The following is a 23,390-nucleotide window of genomic DNA, read 5'->3' as shown; positions in this document are numbered from 1 at the left end:
ACACAGTGAATGGCACATTAGCAGGCCTATTACCACAAATACAGCATAAATAGGGACATAGTCAAAGTATTTGATTCATATGGCAGCATAATCGACCTTGTCAACCTGAGAAGGCGTTATGAATTACCCTATAGAGACGCCTATGGTGTCAGGGCATTTTTAGGTGCTCGAATGGGATGATCTTTCGTTTGTTAGAAATCTTAAATTGCTGAAAGACTAGATGTGCATTTCTAATTACTGAAACTGATCTTCTGTAAACGTACGTAGCACGTTTTCGGCCTGTTGGTCACTATCAAGCTGGAGTTATAATCCGACAAGTTCTTCGGACAAGGCAGAAGCTCAAAATTCCACACGAGCAGTGCAAACAATACTCTCATGTTCAGATACGCCAGTCGCTTTCCGCAGCAGGCTCGAAGTCCCAGACCGAAGGCCAGCTGTGGCCCTGCTCCCGGATCAAACCTGTCGTCTTTGATCCAGCGTTCGGGTTTGAAGACAGCCATGTCATTGACATTCCAGTACTTCGTCTTTTCTCCCGCCGCCTCGCGGCTTATCTCATGACGGCATGTCTCATCAACATCGAAGCCAGGTTCCATCATGCTTGCTCCCATTGTCAAACATGCAACGTTGGTTTTTTTAGGGATATGATGGCCAAGAAGCTGCGTGTCGACCATAGCTTGGCGATCGACAATTGGAGTTGTGCCGCCACACCGATGAATCTCTTCAAGAGTGGCTTCAAGGTAGGGCACATGTGTTCTGACAATCTCTTCAACGGTTGGGTTCCGATCCTCTGAGATTGCGGCTACAAATGACGCTCGTAGGGCTGCCCGTAAACATGTTGTCACTCGGGGGTTGTCAGCCAGGAACTTGACTCCCCAAGACATTGCTGTGCTGGTGGTATCCATTCCCGCGAATATAAACCCATATAGCTGTAATAATACGTCAGTACCCAAAATTTTAAACCATAGAATATATCAAGAGACCACTGACTTCATCCATCATGACTCGAGATAGGTAGCGAGGCTCGCGCTTGTCCTTTTCCGCAAGGCTTTTCTCGCGCAGGACCATATGATGAACGGCCGACTTGCCCGTATCGTCCCCTTTACTGTCCTGTAGATGTTCAACTGCATGCTGTAGCTCCGCGGCGATGTATACGTTTTTCACTCGAAGTGCATGGGCATAGCGTGGCTTTCGCAAGATATAAGCCCAAGTCCAGCTTGGCTTGGGACTTCCTCGAATCTCTCCGACTGATTCAAAAAGGGTGTCGAGTGCACTGAGCAAAGGGCTAAGTGTCGTTGTGGGAAATTTGACTGGATGCTCGGACTCGTCTAGGTTAGCCAAGCCTAGGCTTTTGGCTTGCAATGCTTCGAGCGCAGGGCCAGTTGCCATATCTTGGAACCTCTGTCCGAAGCAAAACGACATGACAGCATCCATTGCCATACGACGTAGATCTTCGGAAGCCTCAAAAGGTCTTCCATTAGCAAGTCTGGCTTTGAAGTCCCATAACTCAATCATTGAGAGCGCATGCTGACATATCTCGGGAGCTGCAACGCCGTGAAGCCACGACGGAAGCATAAGGCCCTTGGTGAGTAGACGTTGAGCTTTCCACGCTGCATCAGTCTTCAACCTGAGATGATGCTGCGGCATCAAACCCAGGATCATATCGCCCATGTCGTCGGAGCGATCAAACTCCTGGCGGCGCATCAGTGCTTCGGTTTCTCGGAAATCTGCAAGTACCAGAAGTGGTTGTTTGAAAGGCTGGATAAAGATCTGCACGAGTGGCGCGTCCAAAGATTTGGCCACTGATTGACAGTAAGTGGCGAAGTTCCCTCCATATTCTTTGCAATGCTTAAGATACGCTTGGCCATCACCCAATAGTTTCGAAGCAGAGGCTTTGTTGTAGGGAATGCCTGGTATTGGCTTGGGAAGAGCTAGTCGATACAAGCTGAGTAAGAGACTTATGGTGACGACCAGTATACAAGTTGCAAAGATGGTGACTGGTGAGTACTGGCGGGCGTGGTCGAGCAAGACAGACAGCTGCGCCATGTCTCCGACGACTCCTGACTCCGAAAAGTGGAACAGTTGGAATAGGATGTCGGAATTTGAAAGGTGCAAATTACAACAAATCTTAATGGCCGAGAAGACCGCATTCGAATAAACTTTGTGATATTTCCTTCAAACGCTGACCATAGGACTTGTAATAAGATTATGCTTATATTTCATTGTTGCTTACTGGATGTGATGACACGATATCCAGGTAATATCAACACAACACCCAAATACATAGCCACCTTACATTTTACACAGCGAACAGCTCAAACTGAATGTGACTGGCATCTTATTGTACGGCCTTCCCTAGCCCGAAACCCTGCTCAGCAGTGTAGTGCTTCTCCTACTTGCGGTCTTGTCTTTACGCGTGATTTCTACAGGCAGAACACATCACATCATGCCTCCGGATATGTCATTATCAACGCCTTTGACTCAATTATTGGGCATGAAGCATCCAGTGATTTCCGCTGGCATGTATGTTGCTGGAGGACCAGAGCTTGTGGCTGCTGTGAGCAATGCTGGTGGGTTTTGCCAAATTCCTAGTTGCTATTCCCCGTTATCAAGGTTTATTAAACTAGGAGTAACAGGCGGACTTGGTGTCATTGGTGGACTCTATTTTACGCCAGATGAGCTGAGAACGACCATTCGAGAAGTGAAGGTAAAAAAAAAAAAATATTACACGAGACCGGCTCAAACTGGATCGGAGCCGATCATGATTAGAGTAGAACACATTTCTTACATATCATCCATTTCGGCAGATTCGACTCCAGGACTCATCACTTCCATTCGGAGTGAGCCTTCTTTTGCCCCAAGTTGGTGGATCAGCACGAAAAACAAATGTTAGAGGTTCCCCTACATGACCCCAGGCTGGATGAAACATTTCTCAGTGCTCTAACTTCCTTCCAGAGGGATTACACCGGAGGCAAATTGAATGAGCTTATTGACATTGTTGCTTGCAGCGGCGCCAAGCTATTCGTTTCCGCAGTCGGTGTTGCTTCCACAGATGTCGTTGCTAAGCTTCATGCCAATGGCGTCTTTTACATGAATCTAGTTGGTCACCCAAAACATGTCGCCAAAGCCTGTGCCGCTGGTGCCGACATCATCTGTGCCCAGGGTTCAGAAGCCGGTGGTCATACTGGGGAGATCCCAGCTAGGTGCGTCTATCATTATCATCATCATCATCCATTTCCAAGAGCCAGAGGATTACGGAAAGGGGGGAGATCTATTTATTGGATCACTGAGACTGAGAATGTCACATTTGCAGTGTCTTGGTGCCGGCTTGCGCTGATATGGTGAAAAAGTACAAGTCTCCTTTGACTGGGCAGCCCGTACAGCTCGTCGCTGCTGGAGGAATTTGCGATGGCCGAGGAGTTGCCGCATCCTTCATGTATGGAGCTTCTGCCGTCTGGGTCGGGACGAGGTTTGTCACTGCCAAGGAGTCTAGTGCTCTTGAAGAATCAAAGAAAATGTAGGTTGCCTCTTTTATTGAGAAGTACGCTATGCCAGGGTGCTGTACTTCATCATGATCTATAATGACAATCACCTTGGGCGACAGGATTATCGACGCAAACTTTGATAGCACCATCAGATCAACTATTTGGACTGGAAGACCACTGCGCGCGGCTGCTACCCCTTACGTTCGAAACTGGGAATGTAACCGTAGGCATGAGCTCGAAGAATTGCTGTCCAAAGGTATCGTACCCATGGACCATGAGATCCAAAAGATTCGCGGAGCTGGCGGTGTCCCCACAGAGATCCTACAGCAGTCGGCGATGAGGTGTGTAGCAACTAATCTTTCTCACCCAAACCTTACGGTTATTGCTAGCTAACCGCAACAATCCTCTCAACAACAGACCCATGAGCATTGCATCTGGCCTGATTAACAATGGGCAGCAATCTGCGGCGGACATAATCGAAGAGATGGTAACAGAAGCAGTCCAATGTCTCAGTGGTGCTAGTAGCTTTCTTGTGAAATCAGACTATGTGAATTGACATGACGGCGGTTGTACACACGAAGCTATGTTAGAGTAGAATGGACAGTGCAGGGAACCTTTTGGGTATGAGATATCTTTTTTAGCCACTGTGTAGCTGATGCGGACACGAACTCACGTAGAACCAACCTCACTAAGTTAGTGCTGGTCGGATAGGTATTACAGGACACCATCAGAACAGATTTAGATAGCGATAGCAACCTAGAAGATATATTTGCTAAGCGTATGAACGAGATCATACTACCTATAGTCCGAAGCACCTTCCGAGGACGAGACAATAATCCACAGCTTTTTTCTACAGGTTTGATAAACGGTCCTTTGGTCCTTGAGCACCTCGCTTGACATTTTTCTTCATACTCTTATACCTCTTCCTACTGACATCTTGCATTGGGGCCTTGCTTATCGACCCTGTACACGACTTGAAGATGATATTTTAGTTCCGGATCCTTACGCGTAGTCCCAAACTTCCCTTGGCAGGCAGCGGGGTGATATAGTCCTTAGCTGCATCAATGTCCCTTGCGCGGACTGTATCGTAGAGTTCCAGAGTTGGGCCTTGTTGACCGCGGTACAGGTCATACTTGATGAATATAGTCGCCAAAGTAGCTGTCAATTCACGCCGAGCCAGTGTTATTCTAAAACTAAGGTCAGCGACTTGGTCGTTAAGTAGTCGGCCGGGCTAGGGCAGCTTGGATTATCAAAGATCTGCTTACCCTACACATGCTCTTGTGCCTCGAGAGAAGCCCATAAATGCTTTTGAAATTTCAGGATGGTCAATCCACCGCTCTGGGATGAACTCGTATGGGTCTTTAAATACGTTTCCGTTCATATGGCTAGTTAGAGGCGATATAGCATAAACTGTCCCGGGTGGGACGACATGCTCTACACCTCGTGCCCTGTCTATGTATATGATGGGGTCGTTGGGGCAGACGCGTATTTGACGGTGCATTGCGCCAGGATGTAAGCGGATGACCTCGTTGATCACCGCATTCAAGTATCGAAGTCTGTCGAGCTCTTGAAACGTTGGAATCTGACGCCCATCACCCACCACCGCGGCGAGCTCGTCCTTGACCTTCTGTAGGATCTCCGGTTTTGCCAGCAGATGATAGATAGCCGATGTGAGGGTATACGCTTGTGGATTGTGTCCAGATTAGCACTTATTCAGCTTTTACACGAAACGCAACTCTCACCCGTTGTGCCTTCTCCAGCAAAGACGACCAATTGTGCCTCATTTGCCAATCTCTCGTCCGTCTTATCCGCGGCCGATAGAGTACTATCTAGTATACCCCCGAAGATGGTATTCTTCGCTCGCTCTGGGTCATTAGAATTTCTAATTTCTCGGACCTTCTGAGTCCACCACTGTATGCGCAACAAATCAGCAGCAATCTTGAGGCGAGAAAAAAAAAAAACCATCTATTTGAGTCAGGTACCTACCTCTCGGCGGTCCACAAACTCAGTCATCTCTGGTTTGAGATACTTAACTAACCATCCCGGCGCCGTTGTCGCGAGGGTGAGCAGCCATGGGAAAGCACCGAAGATGTGCGTCATGCTGTTAAATGCCTCTCCTGCCCGGAAGTAAGGTTGTCCATAATCAGGCCGATCCATAAAATGGAAAGAATCTCCAAAGGCATAAAGTGTGATAATGTCGCTCGCGCACGCTTTAAATATGTGATATGGTTTAATAACTTGACATTGTGCGCCGGACTTTTGCATCCGAACTAGCAGCTTGTCCATGTGCTCTTGGATGATGGGCTCCAACCGGCGAACGCTTGCACCAGAAAAGAAAGAGTTGAGCGCGTTTCGGCGTCGTCGATGGACATCATGCTGTGCGGTGGCAACAATGGATCCAGGAGCTGAAGACGGGAGCTCATTAGCAGGTGAGCTGAAGGAAGAATCCACCCCAGTGAATTGAAGACTTGGAACTTACTCCCAGCCCTCGCCGCAGCATATTCGGGCCTGTCTATCTTTCTCTTACCCGCACTGGGATAAAGTACATCATTGAACTCTGGATCATCAAAATGCAGCTCATTCGGAGTGATTCGCACAACCGGGCCTGGAGTCTTGGAAGTGAGCAAGAAGGCGATGGGATAAATTCTCATGATGGACAATATCCTCACCATATTTAGCATGCATGTCATCGATAACGCGAAAGTACTGCCCCCCCTTGTAAACTTCATAGTAGGTCTCGTACCAGTAGGTCAATGCTGAGAGAAGATTAAGATTCGACTTTCATAATACTCATAGTGTATCGCCTTGTCTTACCGGCGAGCTTGGGTCCTGGTATTCGAGAGAGCGGAGAAAGATACACTTAGAAGAATACTGTTATATTAGTATATGGCAAAGACCTCCAACTCCTCTTCTGGGACTTTACTTGCATACCACGATAAATAGCCAAGCACAGCAGATACATCAACGCCGCTGCGCCAGACATGTAAATTAAACTCATACTGTTATGTTGCTGAAACATGATCCCCGGCGTGTGCAAAATGGAGTGCCAGCTAATTGCAGCGATAAAGCACAACAGTCTGGGCCGCTTTTACAACGAATAACTCCACGTTTAACCTTGCCAATTGGTGATTACAGGTTACAAGACTGATATTCATAGTTACGCTAAGTAATAAGCATAGTAGATCGTTGCCGTGCTGGAAAACGCTTATTTCTTATCACCCAGTCAGCATGCTTACAAGTCAGCACACACTCTGCATCATCTTTTGGCAGGTCATGCTACATGCGTTTATAGTGTCGTAGAATAGGAAGATGTAGCGTTGAAGTTCAAACAGTGACCATACGTCTCAGCATGGCTGCATTGTAATGTCAGGTCTTCCGATTCCACAAATTTTCCGCAAGTACCAATTAAGCGAGCTATGCAGGTGTAAATACAGTCATATTATTTGACCCCATACGTCCTCCTAAACATCTTGTCAACGTGAGTAAGATAATAAGTATCCTTGGAGAGGCCAGTCAAGCTTCCGATGGGTTGATAAGGGCTTTGCTGGTGAGCAAACGCTCGAAGACGGCATGCCTGGGCAAAAAGACATAGTTAGGTCTTTGGGCCCTTTCATCCAGATGTTTTGAGATGGAACTTACTTCATCATATGCTTCAGGAGACACAACTCGCCTCTCGCTTAGTCTCTTCTTCAAGTCGAGATTGGCTCGAATATTTTCGGTACTCCCAACGACCCGCCAGCTGAACATGGTACTAGCAAGCCCGCTACCATAGCTGAACATGCCAATACGCTTGCCTTGTAGCTGATCGCTGTGGACAAGACCCAGCAGACTGCACAGGCCGGAGTAAAGACTTCCGCAATACATGTTGCCGCACTGAGTTGGGATATACATGGAGGGCTCTACCCGGTTTTTGAAACGTTCCCGAGACAGCGTCATGAAAGTCTTTTCAATCGTCTTGTCGTTGAGACTGGACGCATAACCTACAGATCTGAACTCTGCAGGAATCGCTTTGAAAAGTTCGTTATCCGGATCAGACAAGAAGTCGCGGTAGAATAAGCGAGCGTATGACTTGGTCACTAATTTGCAGGTTGGGGCATGAAAACACATGTAGTCGAACTTATCTGCAGGCAATATCTGTTGACTTTTGTGGCCATTAAGGCCAGTGTAGCCATTCGTAGTTGCCTGCATGGCCTCCCCAACGGCGTGGCCTAGGCCTTCAGTCTCAAAACGTTCTAGATAAGCTTTATAGCAACCGTCGACAGCCTCCGTGTAGCAGTTCAAGGACAAATGACCATCAACGTAAGGATACTCAACCGCGAAGTAGGGCTTGTAGAAGTCATAAGCATGTCGAGAATAGGAACCCCGCAAGCCAGGCTCGAGAGCTAGGACAGCATTAGGGCCTACTAACATGGCTACACAGCCTGCACCTCCAGTTGGCCTTGCGTTGCCCTTCTCATACAGTGCAATATCCCCTGCGACGACAATGGCGTCTCTGCCGTCCCAAGCACGCGACTCTACCCAGTTGACAGCGTTGAAGAGCGCGTTCGTTCCGCCATAACAAGCGTTGATGGTATCCACGCCCTCGATGTTTGTGTTGCAGTGTTCAAAAAGCTGCATGAGAACCGATTTGACTGACTTTGACTTGTCAAGCATCGTCTCTGTGCCCACTTCAAGTCGGCCAATAGATCTTGGATCGATATCGTACTTGTGCAGGAGTCCCGACACTGCAGTAAGAGCGATGGAGTTGATGTCTTGATTTGAACCACCTTAGCACTCGAGTTTGGGAAGTATGTCGCTTTTTGCAAGTATCTTACCCTCTCTGTCATCGCAGAAGCTCATTCTCGTCTGTCCCAAGCCAACAGTGTACTTTCCTTTGCTGACGCCATCATACCTCTCAAGCTCTTCTTGGTCGACACACTACGTTCACTCATTGTTAGGAAAAGAAAATATTCGGCTGATCTTGGTTTATATCTTGTCTTGGATACGGACCTGAGCAGGAAAGTATATCTCAATGGCCTTGATCCCGACATTTACAGGTAGTGCCATATTGATCCAGATTGGTTGGATATCGAGTTGCGCATAGGTTTGGATCCAAAGGTGATACGAAGCTGCAGGCCTGAGGGACAATCTTGATATTTGCACCTCTAGCCTGAGTTTCCAAGCATTATGCGAACACGTTGAGAGATGGTGATTACATCGGAAGGCGCTAAGATTCACATCATCTGCATAAGCCATTCGGGTCCTCCCATCTCCACCTTGGTAAGCTAAGCGAGAGGGTCACCATTCTGATTCTTTCTAAATTTACAGCACAGCCCAATTATCGGCAAGGCTTTTACGAGGATGGCTTACTATTCCTGGCAATACGTTCGCTGCGCACTCACACCAAGGAGTTCAGTTCTAGGGCGTTTGTGGTCATCAGTCTTAATGCTGACAAAAGGCGCTTACATTATTATTTATGCCTGGCAGCGTGTTTCATTTAGCGTAAATTTCTTGAGATGCAAAAGGGCCTACACAAACAACGTAGGCTTTTACATCTTCAATCCACTGGTAAAGTCTCATCGCCCAAAATGTCACTTCAAACGGTGTACCAGGCGCTATACCATGTCACTGTAGTCTATCTGCCAGTCGTGGCAGCTGCTGTGATACTTGCTGTCGCTTATCATGCGAAGAAGCAGGCGGACATAGAACGACCTTTGAAAGGCTTCCCGCTCGTCGGCCTCGAAGAGGAAGGCCTAAGCCCGAAGGATTCATGGATGAAGCATGGCCCTAGGGTTATGGCAAAGGGCCTGAAGGCGCATCAGGGTGCGTTTCAAGTCATGACTGGAACAGGGCCAAAGGTACGAAGAGGTCGAGGATGCACTTTTGAAAAGTAACAGTATGAGTTCGGCTGGCTATCTGGGCGCTGACACGGTTCTTTCCTTTAGATTATGCTACCAAATCGCTTCACCGAGGAGTTCCGAAAGAATGAGGTGGCGAACTTGATCCAAACCCAGACTCGCGATAATTTTGCGGGCTGGCCAGGATTTGATGGCATGACTTTTCTTAGCAACCATGAACGTGTCGTTGTCGATGCGATCCGCATTAATCTCACGCAGTCCATGGGAGCTGTGACAGATTCCTTGGTCGAGGAAACGAGGTTGGCAACTCCTGCAGTTTTCGGGGACGAGAAAGAGTGGCAGACCATCTCCATCAAGTCTCGGGCAGGCTACTACATCTCCCGCCTTTCCTCGAGGGTCTTTCTTGGCCCTGAGCTCTGTCGCGATCCCAAATGGCTTGAGATAGCGCAGAGCCATACCGTCAATCTGTTTCAGGCATCCATGGCAATGCGTCAGGGTTCCAGTCTACGGCGACTGCTAACATTTTGGTTAAACCCGCTCTATAAGCAGCTTCGTAGCCAAGTCCGTGATACACGCAGAATAGTGCAGCCAGTGATCGAAGAAAGGAAAGCGGAAGTGCGGAAGGCACTTGCAGCAGGAGGAAAACCCGAGAAGATGACAGACTTGATCGGATGGATGGTGGCTCAAGCACGAGCTGTCGACATGGACTATGCGGCAGGCCAGCTGGGCATGAGTGTTGTTGGCATTCACACAACGACCGAAGCTCTCTCGCAGGCTCTCGTCGATTTGTGCCAACATCCGGAAGTCTTCCAGGCTCTGCGAGAGGAGATTGTGCGGGAGGTGAAAAGCGAGGGTTGGACGCGGACTACCCTGCCTAGGATGAGGTTGATGGACAGCTTCCTTAAGGAGTCGCAACGCATGCATCCTGCTTCTGCAGCTTCCGTCAACCGCTACCTGTACGGGGATGTCACCCTTTCGGACGGCACAGTGTTACCCAAGGGATCTCGCATCTGGATTGCAGGACGCTTTAGCGATCCGGATCTGTACCCGGAGCCGGAGACGTTCGATGCTTATCGCTTTTTGAAGCTGAGGAATGAGGCCGGGAAATCTAACAAATGGCAACACACCTCCATGACTCCGGAGCATCTGGGATTCGGCTACGGAGATCATGGATGTCCAGGAAGGTTCCTGGCGAGCAATGAGTTGAAGATTGCACTTTGTTTCCTGCTGTTGAACTATGATTGGAAGTTGCCTGACCTTCAAGACAACCCGACCTTCATTCATTTTGGCATTGGGAATCTTCTTCATCCCATGTGTTGCTTGAGTTATCGTCGGAGAAAGGCAGAAATCGAATTGTAATGTATTATAATTTATGTTGGTGTGGTGGGTTGTTGGACAAGCGTGCATAACATCGTATTGTGCGACTCGCGAGCAAATACTAAGGATGTCATCTATGATAACACACTAGATAATATACTAGTAGTTGAAATCTTATATATAAATATTACTAAGCTTACTTTCATTCTTTTGACAAAAAATATGGAATAGCATCATATGAACAAGTATATTGATAATCTCTTTTTGATTTTTACAGGTAATGCAAGTTATACAGTACAACAATATAGTGGCATAGGGGTAAAGTGATATCTAAAGAGTCATAATTCTAGTTCTGTATATAGGAATAGATCTAGTTGATAAATACAAGTTAAAACATATAAACACTGGTTGTTCCTTGAGCATTATGAACATCAATTTTACTGGAGACATCCGAGATGTCAACATTCAGATGAATGATCATGCAGTCGGTGCGTATTGAGAACGGTGAATTTACCGTGCTTATCAACTTCCAACAAGCACTCCAAGGTCACCCAGGCTGTTGTCTTCTCCGAACCACTGAAGGGATTAGAGGCATCATCAAGAACATCCATACAGAGAGTCCTAGGAGGGAACATTTACTCCGTCTTCTCTCGGAATGCCTGTGCATCCAATTCATTACTCACTCTGTATTAGTAACGTTGGACCGCGGCCTGCCGAACCAAACCGTCTTTCTCTAGGCTTCTTTGTTCATCATAATATTCTTAATTAGGGGGTCTAGATATATACAGGCTATCTATATTCCACTACTCTTGGTCTCTATATTCTCTAGTCATCTCTTCAGTGGAAGGGGAGGAAGATATATATGTTCTATCTATATCCCACTACTATCAACCTCTATATTCTCTAATAACTTCTCTTTCGTAGAAGGGGTCAAATATATACTTGTCTTTTGTTAATCTGTCTATCCTGCCCAGGTCCTGCGACCACAAAGGCGGTAAAGATAAATGTAGAGAGGAGAGCAATGATCTTCATCCTGCGAACATCTTGCTTTGTGATCTTAGAGGTAATAGATTGTCTTAAAAGATATGTGTTAAAAACAAATAATCGAGGCCTACAATCAATAAAGTACTGTTGGGGTAAGTGTAGGCTATATATACAAAGAATATCAGTCTGATTAGAAATACTATGGCTAATACTATATTGATCCTTTTCCTTTTTATATATCTATATATTTCTCTTATATTTTAGTTATACCACAGGATACAAACTCTCGGTGATCTAAATATACTTAATACCGTAAAGGGATCAATAGCCTGTGTTGGCCAGGACCTAGTACAGTGCCCTAAATTCTAATAGGCCGCTATTTATGATAATTAATCATAATAAGCATTGTATGTATCTACCAAGTATCCCATCCAGTATATATCTCGTTCTTTCTACTAAAAAATGGTAATCTAGGTCGATCAGCTAAAGGGATAAAAACTTTCCAATAGAAAGAGATCCAATACCCCCAGCTAGATAGCTGCAGCAGAGTTCGTTACAACAAACTTTCCCACTACTAAAGATCCATTATCGAAAGACGGAATGCCAAAAAGGCTAAACAGCTATTCTCTTTTCGCATAGCACGAGACTGGTGTCATCAATCCAATAGCATACTATCGCGGTAACAAATAAGAGTAGAGTAAAAGAAGAAAAATACATTATCTATATCTATATTACAGATTTTGTGCGGTGGTATAGCTAAAATATGAGATAAATATGCAGATATTGAAAAAGGGAAAACGATCAACGTATATTAGCCATGAACCTGAAAAGCGGTCTGGAACAAACGCTTCATTGGTAAGAATGGAGCAAGGGGTCTTCAAAATTAAGGTTCACGGGATCACAGTATACAGAATTATATTTGATCTATCACTCAAGGTTAAGCTAGCTGTGCAAGATATAAAATGACGATAAACCCCCCTCATTTCTGCCAGCAATCCCCAAGCAATTATTAACGTCATATCTATCAGAATCGATACTAAACCAAATCCCACTTGGCAGTTAAGCTATTGTGTCCCAGAGAAACACGTGTGAGTTTAACATGCTCAGAATTAAGCGGATTATAAATAACTCGATTCAATAGCAGACTACACACCCATACACGGAGCCGTATATCCTTTCACAGAGCTCAACACCGTCAACCACGCAACACAGATATAACAACATAAACAGTCGCCATGCGTTTCTCTCAGCTCCTCTCTATTACCTTTGCCAGCGCCGTAGTCGCTCAATCTCCCGTCGTACGTTACTCTATATTTCTTAAATAAGGGGACAAGTTTCTAATTTTGCTTTACATAGGCAACTGTTTACCTCGACCCTCAGTTTGCAGGGCCGTCGCAGCAAATCAATTCTATAGGACAGTGTACCGTCATCGATCCCAATACCATGCCTCTTGAGGTGGGATCCATCCAAGTCGCCTCGGGTGTCATGTGCACCACCTACTTTGACCCACAATGCCATGATCAAAATCAGCACCTCACAGGCAGCCGGTCTAGCATCCCGGGGCCACCGGACACGCAGTCTATTCTTTGCCAGCGGCTAGACTAGGAATCGATTATCATATCATGAATTAGACCAAGAGTTGCCCGAGCGAGGGTTGGGCGCCATTGGTGATGGTCACAGTCGGCCGCTTCTGAATAAGATAGAGTATACAAGGGGGAACTTAGGTGGGAAACTTGTAACTTACAGCTCTGTATCTACGTTGATATCGCTACCGTACGTTACCACGCCATGACCTACAGTTCTTTTAAACCTTCCAAAAAGGGAATAGTATATCTTGGTATTAGGGCTTGGGAAACTATGAAAGAGTGTAGGTGGTGAAGCCGTTATGCAGCCGAGCCGATGGCGATCTACTATGCCATCAGCATGGTTCTTCAGCTGGCTACGACAAACAAGAACCCCCAATTATGCAACACGAACCGGCAACTATCCTAAGTGACAGCATGTCAGCACTACAAGCCATAGCGAACCCAAGAATAATTCAAGGTAACGAATCATCCAGCGTATTACCCACTCCGCTAGAGAACTAGATGAACGGGGGATCCTTCTTCGCCTCCAATAGGTTCCAGGGCACTACGGTGACCCCGGCAATAAAGTAGCAGATCAACTAGCCAAGAAGGAGGCAGTCAGTCCCAACAAGTAGCACCCATTTCAGCACCTTCTCTCGCGAGAAAAGGGATTCACCCGCAAAGGAATCCAGAAACAATAGGAAGATAAATAGGGGGCGTCCCCGAAAGATAGCCACCTCCGGCAGATAGACAAGAACCTACCCTCAATCCATACCCGGAGCCTCTATGGCTCACTACCACAGAACCGAGCCTACCTGCTCATCCAACTCCGGACTGGCCACTCATAGCTAGCAACACACGCCAAGATACATCGCTTTAGAGAAGACAACAAATATGAATACAGAGCAGCAGAAACAGTCGTTCATATCCTAGTTAACTGTCCAGGATTGAATAGTCCCCGCCGAACACTGCGGACGAAGATTAGGAGTACTTTCAATAAAATGTCAAGTATGCTGGGAGGAGGATCACAACGTAAGCCAGATAAGCAGGATAATATACTAGATGGTAGCATTGTCGGCGCAGTACTGGACTTCGCAGAGGCAGCGCAGAGGTTTCAAAGCCGCGCGCCACAGAGCAACAGAACGTAACGCCAGGCATCAAGGCCACCACAGGCCATAACAAGACTCTAAATTTGTCGGAAAGTAATGGATCATGTATTTAGATATATATCACAGGACTAGATAGTGGGATCCTGCATATCGCCTAGGCGAGGGGTCATCGTATGAATTCAACCAACCAACCGACCAAGTCTGTATTACTTACCGAGATCAACATAATTAATTCCCTAGGGAACTGCCCTAGTTACTATAAGATAAACAGTTACAGAACAATATATTATCCTCATATAGATAGCAAATCCAGGGCCTTACACAATAGAGATAAAAAAAATATTCCAAATTATATTTATTATTGTCACCCCCATCAACCCGTCGCGCGAGCTCAGGGCGGCGCTGCTCACCAATTAGAACCAGAAGGGGAGGCGTCGAGGTGCTCGTAGGCTTTTGTTCGATAGGGCTACTGGTGTCACCAGTCAGAGATGCTTTAAATAATGCATTCAGCAGATCTTTTTATAACCACCTAATGTAACCAAACATCATGCCGTATGCTCAATTCAACTCCGATATAGCTTAATAACAGACGCTCATATAGCTTTGCCTTCTCTTCTTCGTATATGGCTCTTTGTCACGTAGTAGAAATTCTCACATAACTTGAAGTTCATTTCGAATGACCCATATATAGATAACAGACAGCCACGATGTGCCACGTAACGTAGTATAACAAAATATTAGCCACTCAAAAATTCTTTACTTAGAAAGTCCTGTGAGAGGTCGGGGATCTCGATACCCCACACATCGCAGCCAGACTTGTTTTCATCCTCGCAGTCCATTCTCTACGCAAGGGCACCACCATGATCATGGCTTCTCAAGAAATTTCGTTAGAGTTCCGCTCCATGCTGGTAGCCACTGCGTGTCTAAGGTATCCACAGAGATGCAGCTATTCCAGGCAGTGGAAAAACTAGGATACAGTACTAACCGGTGTGAAGGAACAGTTTCTGTCACTTCGGATATTTTTATTGAGCCCTATATTGACAGACCGGAGGTTGATTTGAACTTTGTTCTCTGGGACAGAGAGATTCTGTTCTCTAATATATCCAATAACTTTCCAAGACAGTTCAGAAGCTATAACAGCTGATACTTTCTAAGAGACTGCGTTTATCTATCTATTACAGCTACTACCCAGCGAGCAGGATCTTCTGTACCAGGTACTATTGGACCGCATTCTCTATATAAAGTTCAGGAGTGGACTCTTCTATATTAAAGTAAATGACAGGCATTCCACTATGAAATATGTGAAAGAAAATGGGACACTGGACCTGCGCTACAACGTAACGAGGGATGAGAAGCAAGGGTTAATGCCAGGCGTGTTCCTCCTCGAGGTCAACCCCCACCCACCTAGATATTATGGCCTCATGTCTATTGCGTGGACTTACGGGGTCGACTACTTTGCTCTCCATGTGCTCTATGCACTGGGGGACGAAGCCCGCATGCAAGCTCTATCCCAGCCATGTATGCGGGGACCGCAGCATGACGGTGTACTCATGTTAGTTATCCCGGAGCGTGGGGGGATTCTCACTTCAGCTAACCCGGCAGAGAAGTTCAGGGACGAGTATCCAAAAGTCATGGACGACATCCTCTTGCGGCGAGAAGCATGATAGGTTGTGCTGTGCCTACAGCCTGGGAATAAGTTGCTCAGGCATAGGAAAAGCAGCGTGATGTGCCTGATAACTTAATTTAGGATTAGAAAACAATATCATTTATTAGATTAGGGATTGATGATGTGGTAATAGGGTGTTAGATGGCTGAGGCCGCTGATCGAGAGGCGTTGATACGGAGACTGTGAAGTTATAAACACTGCATTATTCTACACAAATAACAATGGACAGGGCATATTCAATCAATGTGCCCACATACGCTGTCGTATAAAGCTTAAATAGAACCTGATAATGGCTAATGCATCTACTGCCACCGAAAGAACTCTGGCATGCTGGTGTCCAACCCCAACTCGTCCAGCCACTTTAAGAAGTCCTCACTGGTTTCAAGAGTATCCACGTTCGGTAATGTCTCACCTTGTTCGTAGGCATTTAAGGACACTCCGATCGAATGGGAACTATCCCGGATTCGATCACCGTGGTTCGATGCAGGCTGATTGCCTGTGCTGGGCTGTGATCCATCTGTCGTCTGCGCGCCTGATGGGTAATCTAAAGTATCATCTAAGAGCTTGACCATTGCCTTAGTGACTTCCACGCACGCCTTATGTGTCCCACTAGTCAGTAGATTAGCACTTTCAAACCAGGACACAAGCAGGCTTAGATCACGGATAATCCTGGATCGGGGGATGGAACATGGTAGTGGCACACTGGACACTGTACAGCGATGGAGTTCCGTTGCAACGACGCCTGCTGCCGGGAGAGCATAAAAGAGAAACTAGTTGGCCCCTACAGGTTAGAGTGTGGAAGACAGAGATGAAAACAGGTTGTAATAACTTACAATCCACGTGTACTGCTCCCGGATGCTGCTTTCCTGATCGCGTTGCTTTGCAAAGTCCGTGACTGCCGAGACGATCTGCATGGCCGAGTCCAGAAGATCTCTCATGGCATCGGGACTCTCACTGCAACGGATGCGCTCGACCTGAAACACCGTATGGAGGTACTCCAGATGGATGACCAGACTTATTATGGACAAGTGCGGGCCTAGAACCTCCCAGGAGTGTTTGCTGTAGTGAAACTCACTGGGGACTCTATCCCACAATCGCTTACACTCTTGGTAGGTAGCCCTACAAGCATATTAGTTTCGCTAGACTGAGCGAGAAGTCTACGCCATTCATCCTACTGGAGTTCATTTTCTCTGGAACCAGTTGAGCCCCGCCCCAAGGACAGTTCCATCACCTGCTCTCGCAGCCTCGCAATCATGTATCGCAGCCGGATGACTGTAGCAGGCCGAAGGCCACCGTTGAACGTACCCCACCCATCCGCTGTAAGCTGCCTAACAGCCTTATCGAGGGCAAGACTATCCAGGACGAGACTATGGTCATCGAGATCCAATGGTAGTTCCACGTCACAATAATGGTAGGGAAGTCGAGGCGGCCGTCCCAGGAAAGTAGCGAGGTTCTTATCGGTGCGATATGACGCTGCGAAAACCCTCCTGCGGGTCTCCGAGAGGAAAAATGGGATAGACGACTCAGGAGGGTGTGAACGATGTTGGCCCATGGCGTGAATGCAGGAGACCAAGTCCCCAAACTGCGCGTAAATCTGATGACCTATTCTCTGTTAGCCTTTCGTATTGCGTTATGCAGTGTATTGGCATTACTTGTCTCTCCCATTATATTTGATGCCAATACGTAATACGCGTAGTTAAGCCAAACAACCAAGTCATTCACATTGTCGTACTGCCTGCAGATTTCAAGACACGCATGACTTGCAGCTGCCATCTCCATGGCAAAAGCATCTGAGCTGATTTCATCCTTGCCATTCAGAGAGTACAATGGGGAGGAAGACGACACGCTGGCACCGAGTCCCGCCATGGCGAATATGAGGCCGACAAACTCCCATCGCAGATTCGCACCCGTGAACGAATGGTAAAACTGGTCCGTTGTCATGTTCGCTTCCACCTTGATCGATTGGGCGGCTGTGTTCTGAGTGATCTGGGATCCTAAGCCCTCTTGCGGCCATCCCTCCCTGTCCCAGTGGTTTCGAAGCAACCTTATAGGCGTAAGCATAAGAGGAGCTGGGATTACCGTGAACGAACTTCGATAGTATTTGTCGGTCACTAAATCTTCATAGAGCCTAAGGGGCCGCAGAAGCTGCACCAGTCGGGGAAATACGTGAGTGAAGTCGGCACTCCAAGCCTTGCGCAGGGTAGATGCATGGGCTGTTTTCGGTATTGAGAGGCTCATATCCTGTTGATCCTGGTGAAACGTTGACATAAAGCTGGTGGGTCCCAAATAAGTTGGCTGGGAGGTAGGCGTCGATCTCATCTGGGGCCCAGTTGGTACGATGCTATCACCCTGGCTGGTAGAGGCGTCGAAGACCTCATCCTCACGCGATGCGTTGGCAGGAGATACGCTACGATGTGCCCGTGTCTTCTTTCGTGGTCTGGTTAAAGGGGCTGGATGATAGTAGCACTGGTACTGTTAGTCTGCGTTTTAAAGGCCCTGGGTTCATATCCATGTTCAGAACGGCATTGAATTCAGAACCAGGATCAAAAGAGTTTGTGTATACCTTAGAAGTTAAACCCCTGATATCACATCGTCTACATGTCGGTTGTTGATGATCACACCGGATTTTGGAGATGCGACACGGTTCACAAGATATTAGTTTACCATTCTTCCGAACCATGCCTCGAGAAATGTTCTTCATAGTAAATAGACCCTGTGATTGAGTATCGCCTTATTCTCTTATTCTCGGCTTGTCGATGGTAGTCATAGCGGAGGAGGTAGAAAAAGAGTCGGAGTGCCTCTCGGTTACTAATCGCAGATTTACTCCGCTCGGGTTGAACCCTATCTTATCTAAGGTTATATTCCGAGCCCTGTCGGGATGAAATAAATACAACACCTAAATAAAGGGTTCATACCAGATCCTCCCACTAAGTTGGTTGCCTATTATAGTTGTTCGGCCGCTTCAATAGATTCTTCTCTAATTCTTCCCCTCAATCAAATGGATACTTGCCCAACCTGTTGTTATCGATTCAATCTCTACTTTCCACTGGTATCAAGTAGGTATAGCTACGCCAGTCAGATACAATAAGCATGTCAGACGGTATCGAAGGACAGAAAGTAGTCATATCCAATAAAAGTAAGGGAAACCTATAGTAATTTTAAACAGGAGTAAGTATATATAACAAATTAAATTTATCTTCTGTGGTTGACGACGTATCCTTCCCAGTATGGCTGATTATGTTTATAGCAGCTGTCGAGTAGTTTACTTAGTTTAGGGTAACCGGCCCTTTATATAAGTCTTACTGTCATTTGACTTAATAGCTGGACAAGGCATTCTAATCCCGAGCAGAGAATTATATCCAGCATTCTCCTCTCAGCAAGACTCTTACTACCATGGGATGCAAACTGACGGAAGCACTACGGGCTTAACCCTATGACGCTTAGCTACCTTGTGCATATAAAGGACGTAGCGACTTCCTATGCTTCGTAGGAGGTTGGCACAACTTTTCACCTCTCATAGCATACCGCTACTTGGGACCACACTTGTATCTAATAATATCATATAATTTCAATGTCTGAGTACCAGCTCCAGCTCTCAAGACATCTTGTTGCTGAGATATCAGACATATTAAAGTGGCCGTTTTATATGGGATACAGGAGATGCGCCGTTATTTCTATCGCATCGGAGGAAAGATCAATGATATTTTACTTTATGGCCAACTATTTGATGGGGCAAAGACCTCGAAACCAAAACCTGACAGTGATGCGTGCGGTTCTCCGGGTTGTGGTGAAAAAGGAAAGACTGGAAAAGGGAGTGTAAGGTTCAAGGTCAAATGAAAAGAGGCGCACATACAAAGTAATATAGCTTTAGCTCATGCTTACTAGATCGCTACATGTGGCCATCAGCTTGGGGAAGCAAATGTGATAGAGATTATCTGTTCTGCTTTCCTGCGGCATACGCTTAGCACATAATACCAAACAGAGTACACTTAACTCAGGATAATCCTAACTCAGTAGTATAGATAATCACTAACAGCACTGATGATTTTAGAAATATCTAGCGCCTAATGAATGACGAGTATATTGGCACAAAAACTCAGTATTGCACAACAAAACCAAAACAACAAAAAAGTTTCAGCAGAGATATAGATGTTGAATCCTTCCACTGACTTGACCTCAGGGCCTTTACTAACTAGACCGCCCTAGTAGTTGCGGCTAACATACCACTCCAGTACGACTGGTAGCGTACGCAATGGCCTCTCGACTTAGCAAACAGCTCCGCCGTTATTGCCACCATGGCAGGTGCCCCGGTGGCAGTCTTGGATCTCAGTCCACTTGCCCCCCTTGCACTGGACCTGTTGACGGAAAGGCATGTTAGCAAAGATGACTTAATCCTTGATCAGATTGGCCAGAATACGATAACATACAACGCCTGTCCTATCACAGCCGCAGAAGTGTCTATCTCCGTTGGACGATGCACAAGGGCTATTGGTACGTCTCTGGTCACCACCATAGCCAGAGCCGCAGGTGTCCAGGATCTCGAAGTCGTTTTGAGGCATTGCTGAAGCGCTGACGGCAGTGGCAGCAAGAAGAGTGTAGAAGATGGCGGTGACCTTCATTGTGGAGGACGTGAATGAAGTTTGATTTGAGGTTGTTGGTTGTTCAAGAGGGTTTGTTATCCAAGAGGCTTTGGTATTCAAGAGGCTTTGGTATCCAAGAAAATCTCATTCCTTGGGGGGAATCTTTCGATATATTTATACCTCTTGGATGAGCGAGGTCAGCTCCTCTTAGGACAATTACCTAAGATTCAATGGATACTAAAGTAGAGTGGCCAATGCTGCGTGATGCAATGGCATTACTCCTTCAAGAAAAGCCATATGTCATCACTTCCACTTTTCAAGAGCCCGCTTACGGGCGAAATTAGGCGGATTGCCACCTTGGAAGGATCCGTAACTTTTCCTACGGAGATGTTCGTAGATTAGTTATGCAGGTGTTTTGCCGAGCCTGGCATCAAGACCTGCACAAAGGAGTATATGGCCTGTAATACAGGCCAATATGCGATAAATTTCAATGCGATGCAGTTATTCAAACACTAGGTTCCGGTAGGTATACACGAGCACCTAACACTTTCCATATAAAGGTTGCTATAGTATACCATGAGCCTTATTATGGTTCTGGAGACACGAGAGCATTGAAAGACTATCTTCCGTCCTTGATGATAGACCACATTCTCCCGGGCCTTCTATCTTAGTCTAGCACCATGGACGGAAGTATGGTGGCTTCCTCGGTGCAAATGCTAGATGTGGGGTGTGTCGACTACTGTATTGGAACCCCCTTGCCCTACGTACCCTGAAGGGTATCACCTTGTAAGACCTAATCAGAAGGATCCTGCCACCGTTACAGAGACCGAAGGTCAATGGCAGTTAGGCTCGGCAGAATAAAGAACAAAAGTTCCTCCTGACCTGTATTGTATTCTATAGCTCCGTGGGAGGAAGGTCCTTGCAGTAACGCCAGATAACATGTTCCCCTCAATATGCCCGCGGCGGATCCACTGGCAGTGCGAGACGGCAAGCAAACTGACCTTTGAGCAAGGCTCGGTTGTTGCGTCTGACCTCCCCACGCGCAAATATCTAAGAAAACCAAAGCGAGAAGAATTCCTCATCTGACATAAAACCTAGGCAGTTTGTGTAGTGCTAGAAGAGGTATTTCTGCCAATGATCGATTAGGGGATGCTTAATTAGTGTGCTATACCCAGCGGTTGGATAATATAATGTGCATGACAGGGGTTGTGCCTCCTATACTAGCGGAGCAAGACAGGATATTATTACGATAAAACGTATGAATACTAGCATGAACCACTGAATGCATCGGTTGTATGCGGTTTTGCTCCTGATCTGTCAGCTCCGATATCAAGCACATGTGTCAATTTGTGGACTGCCCACACTGGCGGGAGTGAGTGTGTTATCAGTGCGTAGTCCTCACGGACCGAAATCTTCTACTACTACCACCCAGGACTCCTTCTAGAGAAGCTGGCAGCCTTACAGCCCCGTCTTGATGAAACGGTTCGGATTTAGGTCATAGATATTCAATTTCTTTTTTGGAATAGCGGCATATATATTACCAGCCATCAAAGCGTCCGCAACTAAACATAGTATATCTTGGAAATTCCAAAGGTGGCGCGTTAGATATGGTTAAGTCAATGGCAGAAATAGTCATCGTTTTGCAATGAACCATGTCATTGTCCGCGAATCCTTCTTTGGGTAGACGAGAGATCCGGCAAACTATAATGCCAGGCGCCCTTTTGTACTCGAAATGTTGCTTTACGCAAGTTATGGAATCCTCAGACTAATCTTTTAGTATGAACATGTCTATCAAGTGGATGTGTGTCCCTGAGGAACATGTTTTCTCCGAGACGCTGGACTCTGCATAGGGTCTGCTCGGGGCCAACTCAGGAGCAGACGACATTGATTGACAAATACAACCATAACGTTCTCCAACCAATAGCAGGTATGGCGAACAGGGACTTCCCACTTTTCATCTGCTCGAACAAAGTACTCAATTCGCGTCCATTATGCACTAGTCATTCTTTTTCCTTTTCTTTTTTTTTTTTTTTTTTCCTTTTTAATATTCTTGTTGCCTTTCTCAACTAATCACACTAGCAAGCTAAGGTACAAGGAATAGATGGGGAGTTTAATCAAAAAATGGCAGGTTCCGATTACATAGTACGTTATTTAGTGTTGATCCTCTGTGGGGCAAAGGTAGCTATGTAGGTAAATGGCCTGGGCAAACTTTGCAAAGTATGTGCTTGAGTAGGGCATACAGCGTCGTATGATAATACTTGTTGATTTCCATCGGTAAGTTATCCTTTGTTTTCTTTTTTTTCTTTTCTTTTCTTTTCTTTTTTTTTTTGTGGAAATATCTCGCGAGCCTGTCTCTTCTGCCCTGGTCATCCAAAGTGGCGAAGCCCTTGCTATCACGGAGGGAAAATAAGTGGCCTACAGGGGTGGTCCTCCAATGAGAATCTACGCAAGGGCAGTGTCAAAAGACAAGGTTACATCCGACGCATCCGTTCTCTTTTACTTTGCCGTCTAAATCATAAGTGGCATGGTGAGTTTTGTTGGATTCCCTATCTGCATAAGCATTATCGTGGAGCGACGCCGGTGCTGAGGTGCTCATTCGCTGGTGGGTTTGGCTTGGGGTGTGCACGCTTTGAATGCCTGTGTTCCAGAAATGCGCTTCATGTCTTGATGGGTAGTTAAGTTGCTGAGCAAAAGATTAGATTATCTAATGGAAACTGGCTGGTCAACAGTCGTGATGTGAAGCCCCTTCATCAAAAGGTTTGATCAATCATCAACCAAGCAGGATTCTGCTTCCTCTTGAGCCTTAGTGAAACGTCTACTTAGCCAGGTAACCATAATGGATCGGGGAGC

General features: G+C 46.4%; 10 protein-coding genes across 10 annotated transcripts; 4 read left to right on the top strand and 6 right to left on the bottom strand.

Annotated features, from left to right (window-relative positions):
* Nucleotides 1-140: 140 nt before the first annotated feature.
* Nucleotides 141-2,043, bottom strand: BDV27DRAFT_156806 (cytochrome P450; the record flags this gene model as incomplete). Its single annotated transcript, XM_032072397.1, has 3 exons — nucleotides 141-181; nucleotides 239-926; nucleotides 988-2,043. The coding sequence occupies 3 exons, from the start codon at nucleotides 2,041-2,043 to the stop codon at nucleotides 141-143; spliced, it is 1,785 nt and encodes a 594-aa protein (XP_031928601.1).
* A 400-nt stretch (nucleotides 2,044-2,443) lies between these two features.
* On the top strand, nucleotides 2,444-4,038 carry BDV27DRAFT_171542 (NAD(P)H-dependent flavin oxidoreductase; the record flags this gene model as incomplete). Its single annotated transcript, XM_032075624.1, has 7 exons — nucleotides 2,444-2,567; nucleotides 2,634-2,704; nucleotides 2,805-2,885; nucleotides 2,953-3,200; nucleotides 3,311-3,514; nucleotides 3,602-3,823; nucleotides 3,900-4,038. The coding sequence occupies 7 exons, from the start codon at nucleotides 2,444-2,446 to the stop codon at nucleotides 4,036-4,038; spliced, it is 1,089 nt and encodes a 362-aa protein (XP_031928600.1).
* A 432-nt stretch (nucleotides 4,039-4,470) lies between these two features.
* On the bottom strand, nucleotides 4,471-6,465 carry BDV27DRAFT_144368 (cytochrome P450; the record flags this gene model as incomplete). The annotated part of the gene is made up of 8 exons (XM_032070254.1): nucleotides 4,471-4,669; nucleotides 4,748-5,165; nucleotides 5,225-5,393; nucleotides 5,469-5,887; nucleotides 5,962-6,087; nucleotides 6,152-6,238; nucleotides 6,297-6,341; nucleotides 6,414-6,465. The coding sequence occupies 8 exons, from the start codon at nucleotides 6,463-6,465 to the stop codon at nucleotides 4,471-4,473; spliced, it is 1,515 nt and encodes a 504-aa protein (XP_031928599.1).
* Nucleotides 6,466-6,921: 456 nt separating this feature from the next.
* On the bottom strand, nucleotides 6,922-8,603 carry BDV27DRAFT_171540 (hydroxymethylglutaryl-coenzyme A synthase C terminal-domain-containing protein; the record flags this gene model as incomplete). The annotated part of the gene is made up of 4 exons (XM_032075623.1): nucleotides 8,472-8,603; nucleotides 8,297-8,399; nucleotides 7,122-8,233; nucleotides 6,922-7,056 (listed from the first exon to the last, which is right to left on the bottom strand). The coding sequence occupies exons 1-4, from the start codon at nucleotides 8,526-8,528 to the stop codon at nucleotides 6,922-6,924; spliced, it is 1,407 nt and encodes a 468-aa protein (XP_031928598.1). The 5' UTR covers nucleotides 8,529-8,603.
* Nucleotides 8,604-9,049: 446 nt separating this feature from the next.
* On the top strand, nucleotides 9,050-10,678 carry BDV27DRAFT_156802 (cytochrome P450; the record flags this gene model as incomplete). Its single annotated transcript, XM_032072396.1, has 2 exons — nucleotides 9,050-9,319; nucleotides 9,407-10,678. 2 exons carry the CDS (start codon nucleotides 9,050-9,052, stop codon nucleotides 10,676-10,678), a joined length of 1,542 nt encoding a protein of 513 aa, XP_031928597.1.
* Nucleotides 10,679-12,855: 2,177 nt separating this feature from the next.
* On the top strand, nucleotides 12,856-13,225 carry BDV27DRAFT_156801 (uncharacterized protein; the record flags this gene model as incomplete). Its single annotated transcript, XM_032072395.1, has 2 exons — nucleotides 12,856-12,918; nucleotides 12,977-13,225. 2 exons carry the CDS (start codon nucleotides 12,856-12,858, stop codon nucleotides 13,223-13,225), a joined length of 312 nt encoding a protein of 103 aa, XP_031928596.1.
* A 2,361-nt stretch (nucleotides 13,226-15,586) lies between these two features.
* Nucleotides 15,587-15,958, top strand: BDV27DRAFT_156800 (uncharacterized protein; the record flags this gene model as incomplete). Its single annotated transcript, XM_032072394.1, has 1 exon — nucleotides 15,587-15,958. The coding sequence occupies one exon, from the start codon at nucleotides 15,587-15,589 to the stop codon at nucleotides 15,956-15,958; it is 372 nt and encodes a 123-aa protein (XP_031928595.1).
* A 267-nt stretch (nucleotides 15,959-16,225) lies between these two features.
* Nucleotides 16,226-17,059, bottom strand: BDV27DRAFT_126679 (uncharacterized protein). Its single transcript, XM_032066602.1, has 2 exons — nucleotides 16,794-17,059; nucleotides 16,226-16,730 (listed from the first exon to the last, which is right to left on the bottom strand). Exons 1-2 carry the CDS (start codon nucleotides 16,896-16,898, stop codon nucleotides 16,263-16,265), a joined length of 573 nt encoding a protein of 190 aa, XP_031928594.1. The 5' UTR covers nucleotides 16,899-17,059; the 3' UTR covers nucleotides 16,226-16,262.
* Nucleotides 17,037-18,716, bottom strand: BDV27DRAFT_126678 (uncharacterized protein). Its single transcript, XM_032066601.1, has 3 exons — nucleotides 18,524-18,716; nucleotides 17,613-18,426; nucleotides 17,037-17,562 (listed from the first exon to the last, which is right to left on the bottom strand). The coding sequence occupies exons 1-3, from the start codon at nucleotides 18,659-18,661 to the stop codon at nucleotides 17,132-17,134; spliced, it is 1,383 nt and encodes a 460-aa protein (XP_031928593.1). The 5' UTR covers nucleotides 18,662-18,716; the 3' UTR covers nucleotides 17,037-17,131.
* Nucleotides 18,717-19,984: 1,268 nt separating this feature from the next.
* On the bottom strand, nucleotides 19,985-20,631 carry BDV27DRAFT_126677 (uncharacterized protein). Its single transcript, XM_032066600.1, has 2 exons — nucleotides 20,388-20,631; nucleotides 19,985-20,315 (listed from the first exon to the last, which is right to left on the bottom strand). The coding sequence occupies exons 1-2, from the start codon at nucleotides 20,577-20,579 to the stop codon at nucleotides 20,226-20,228; spliced, it is 282 nt and encodes a 93-aa protein (XP_031928592.1). The 5' UTR covers nucleotides 20,580-20,631; the 3' UTR covers nucleotides 19,985-20,225.
* Between the last annotated feature and the right edge of the window lie 2,759 nt (nucleotides 20,632-23,390).

This window comes from Aspergillus caelatus, assembly GCF_009193585.1.
Source record: "Aspergillus caelatus strain CBS 763.97 unplaced genomic scaffold BDV27scaffold_67, whole genome shotgun sequence".
Taxonomy (NCBI): Eukaryota; Fungi; Ascomycota; class Eurotiomycetes; order Eurotiales; family Aspergillaceae; genus Aspergillus; species Aspergillus caelatus.
The sequence above is the reverse complement of the archived record's forward strand: the minus strand, read 5'-3'. Positions and strand labels throughout refer to the sequence as shown.

What these genes read in the sequence shown, in the direction of transcription:
- BDV27DRAFT_126678 (XM_032066601.1), bottom strand. Translation starts at nt 18,661, where the DNA reads ATGAAGAACATTTCTCGAGGCATGGTTCGGAAGAATGGTAAACTAATA. An exon ending in TCAGGGGTTTAACTTCTAAG is followed by an intron (nt 18,427 to 18,523) that starts GTATACACAAAC and finishes TAACAGTACCAG; the next exon opens with TGCTACTATCATCCAGCCCC. An exon ending in AAATATAATGGGAGAGACAA is followed by an intron (nt 17,563 to 17,612) that starts GTAATGCCAATA and finishes AACAGAGAATAG; the next exon opens with GTCATCAGATTTACGCGCAG.
- BDV27DRAFT_126677 (XM_032066600.1), bottom strand. Translation starts at nt 20,579, where the DNA reads ATGAAGGTCACCGCCATCTTCTACACTCTTCTTGCTGCCACTGCCGTC. An exon ending in GCTGTGATAGGACAGGCGTT is followed by an intron (nt 20,316 to 20,387) that starts GTATGTTATCGT and finishes TTCCGTCAACAG; the next exon opens with GTCCAGTGCAAGGGGGGCAA.
- BDV27DRAFT_126679 (XM_032066602.1), bottom strand. Translation starts at nt 16,898, where the DNA reads ATGAGAGATCTTCTGGACTCGGCCATGCAGATCGTCTCGGCAGTCACG. An exon ending in GGGAGCAGTACACGTGGATT is followed by an intron (nt 16,731 to 16,793) that starts GTAAGTTATTAC and finishes GGGGCCAACTAG; the next exon opens with TTTCTCTTTTATGCTCTCCC.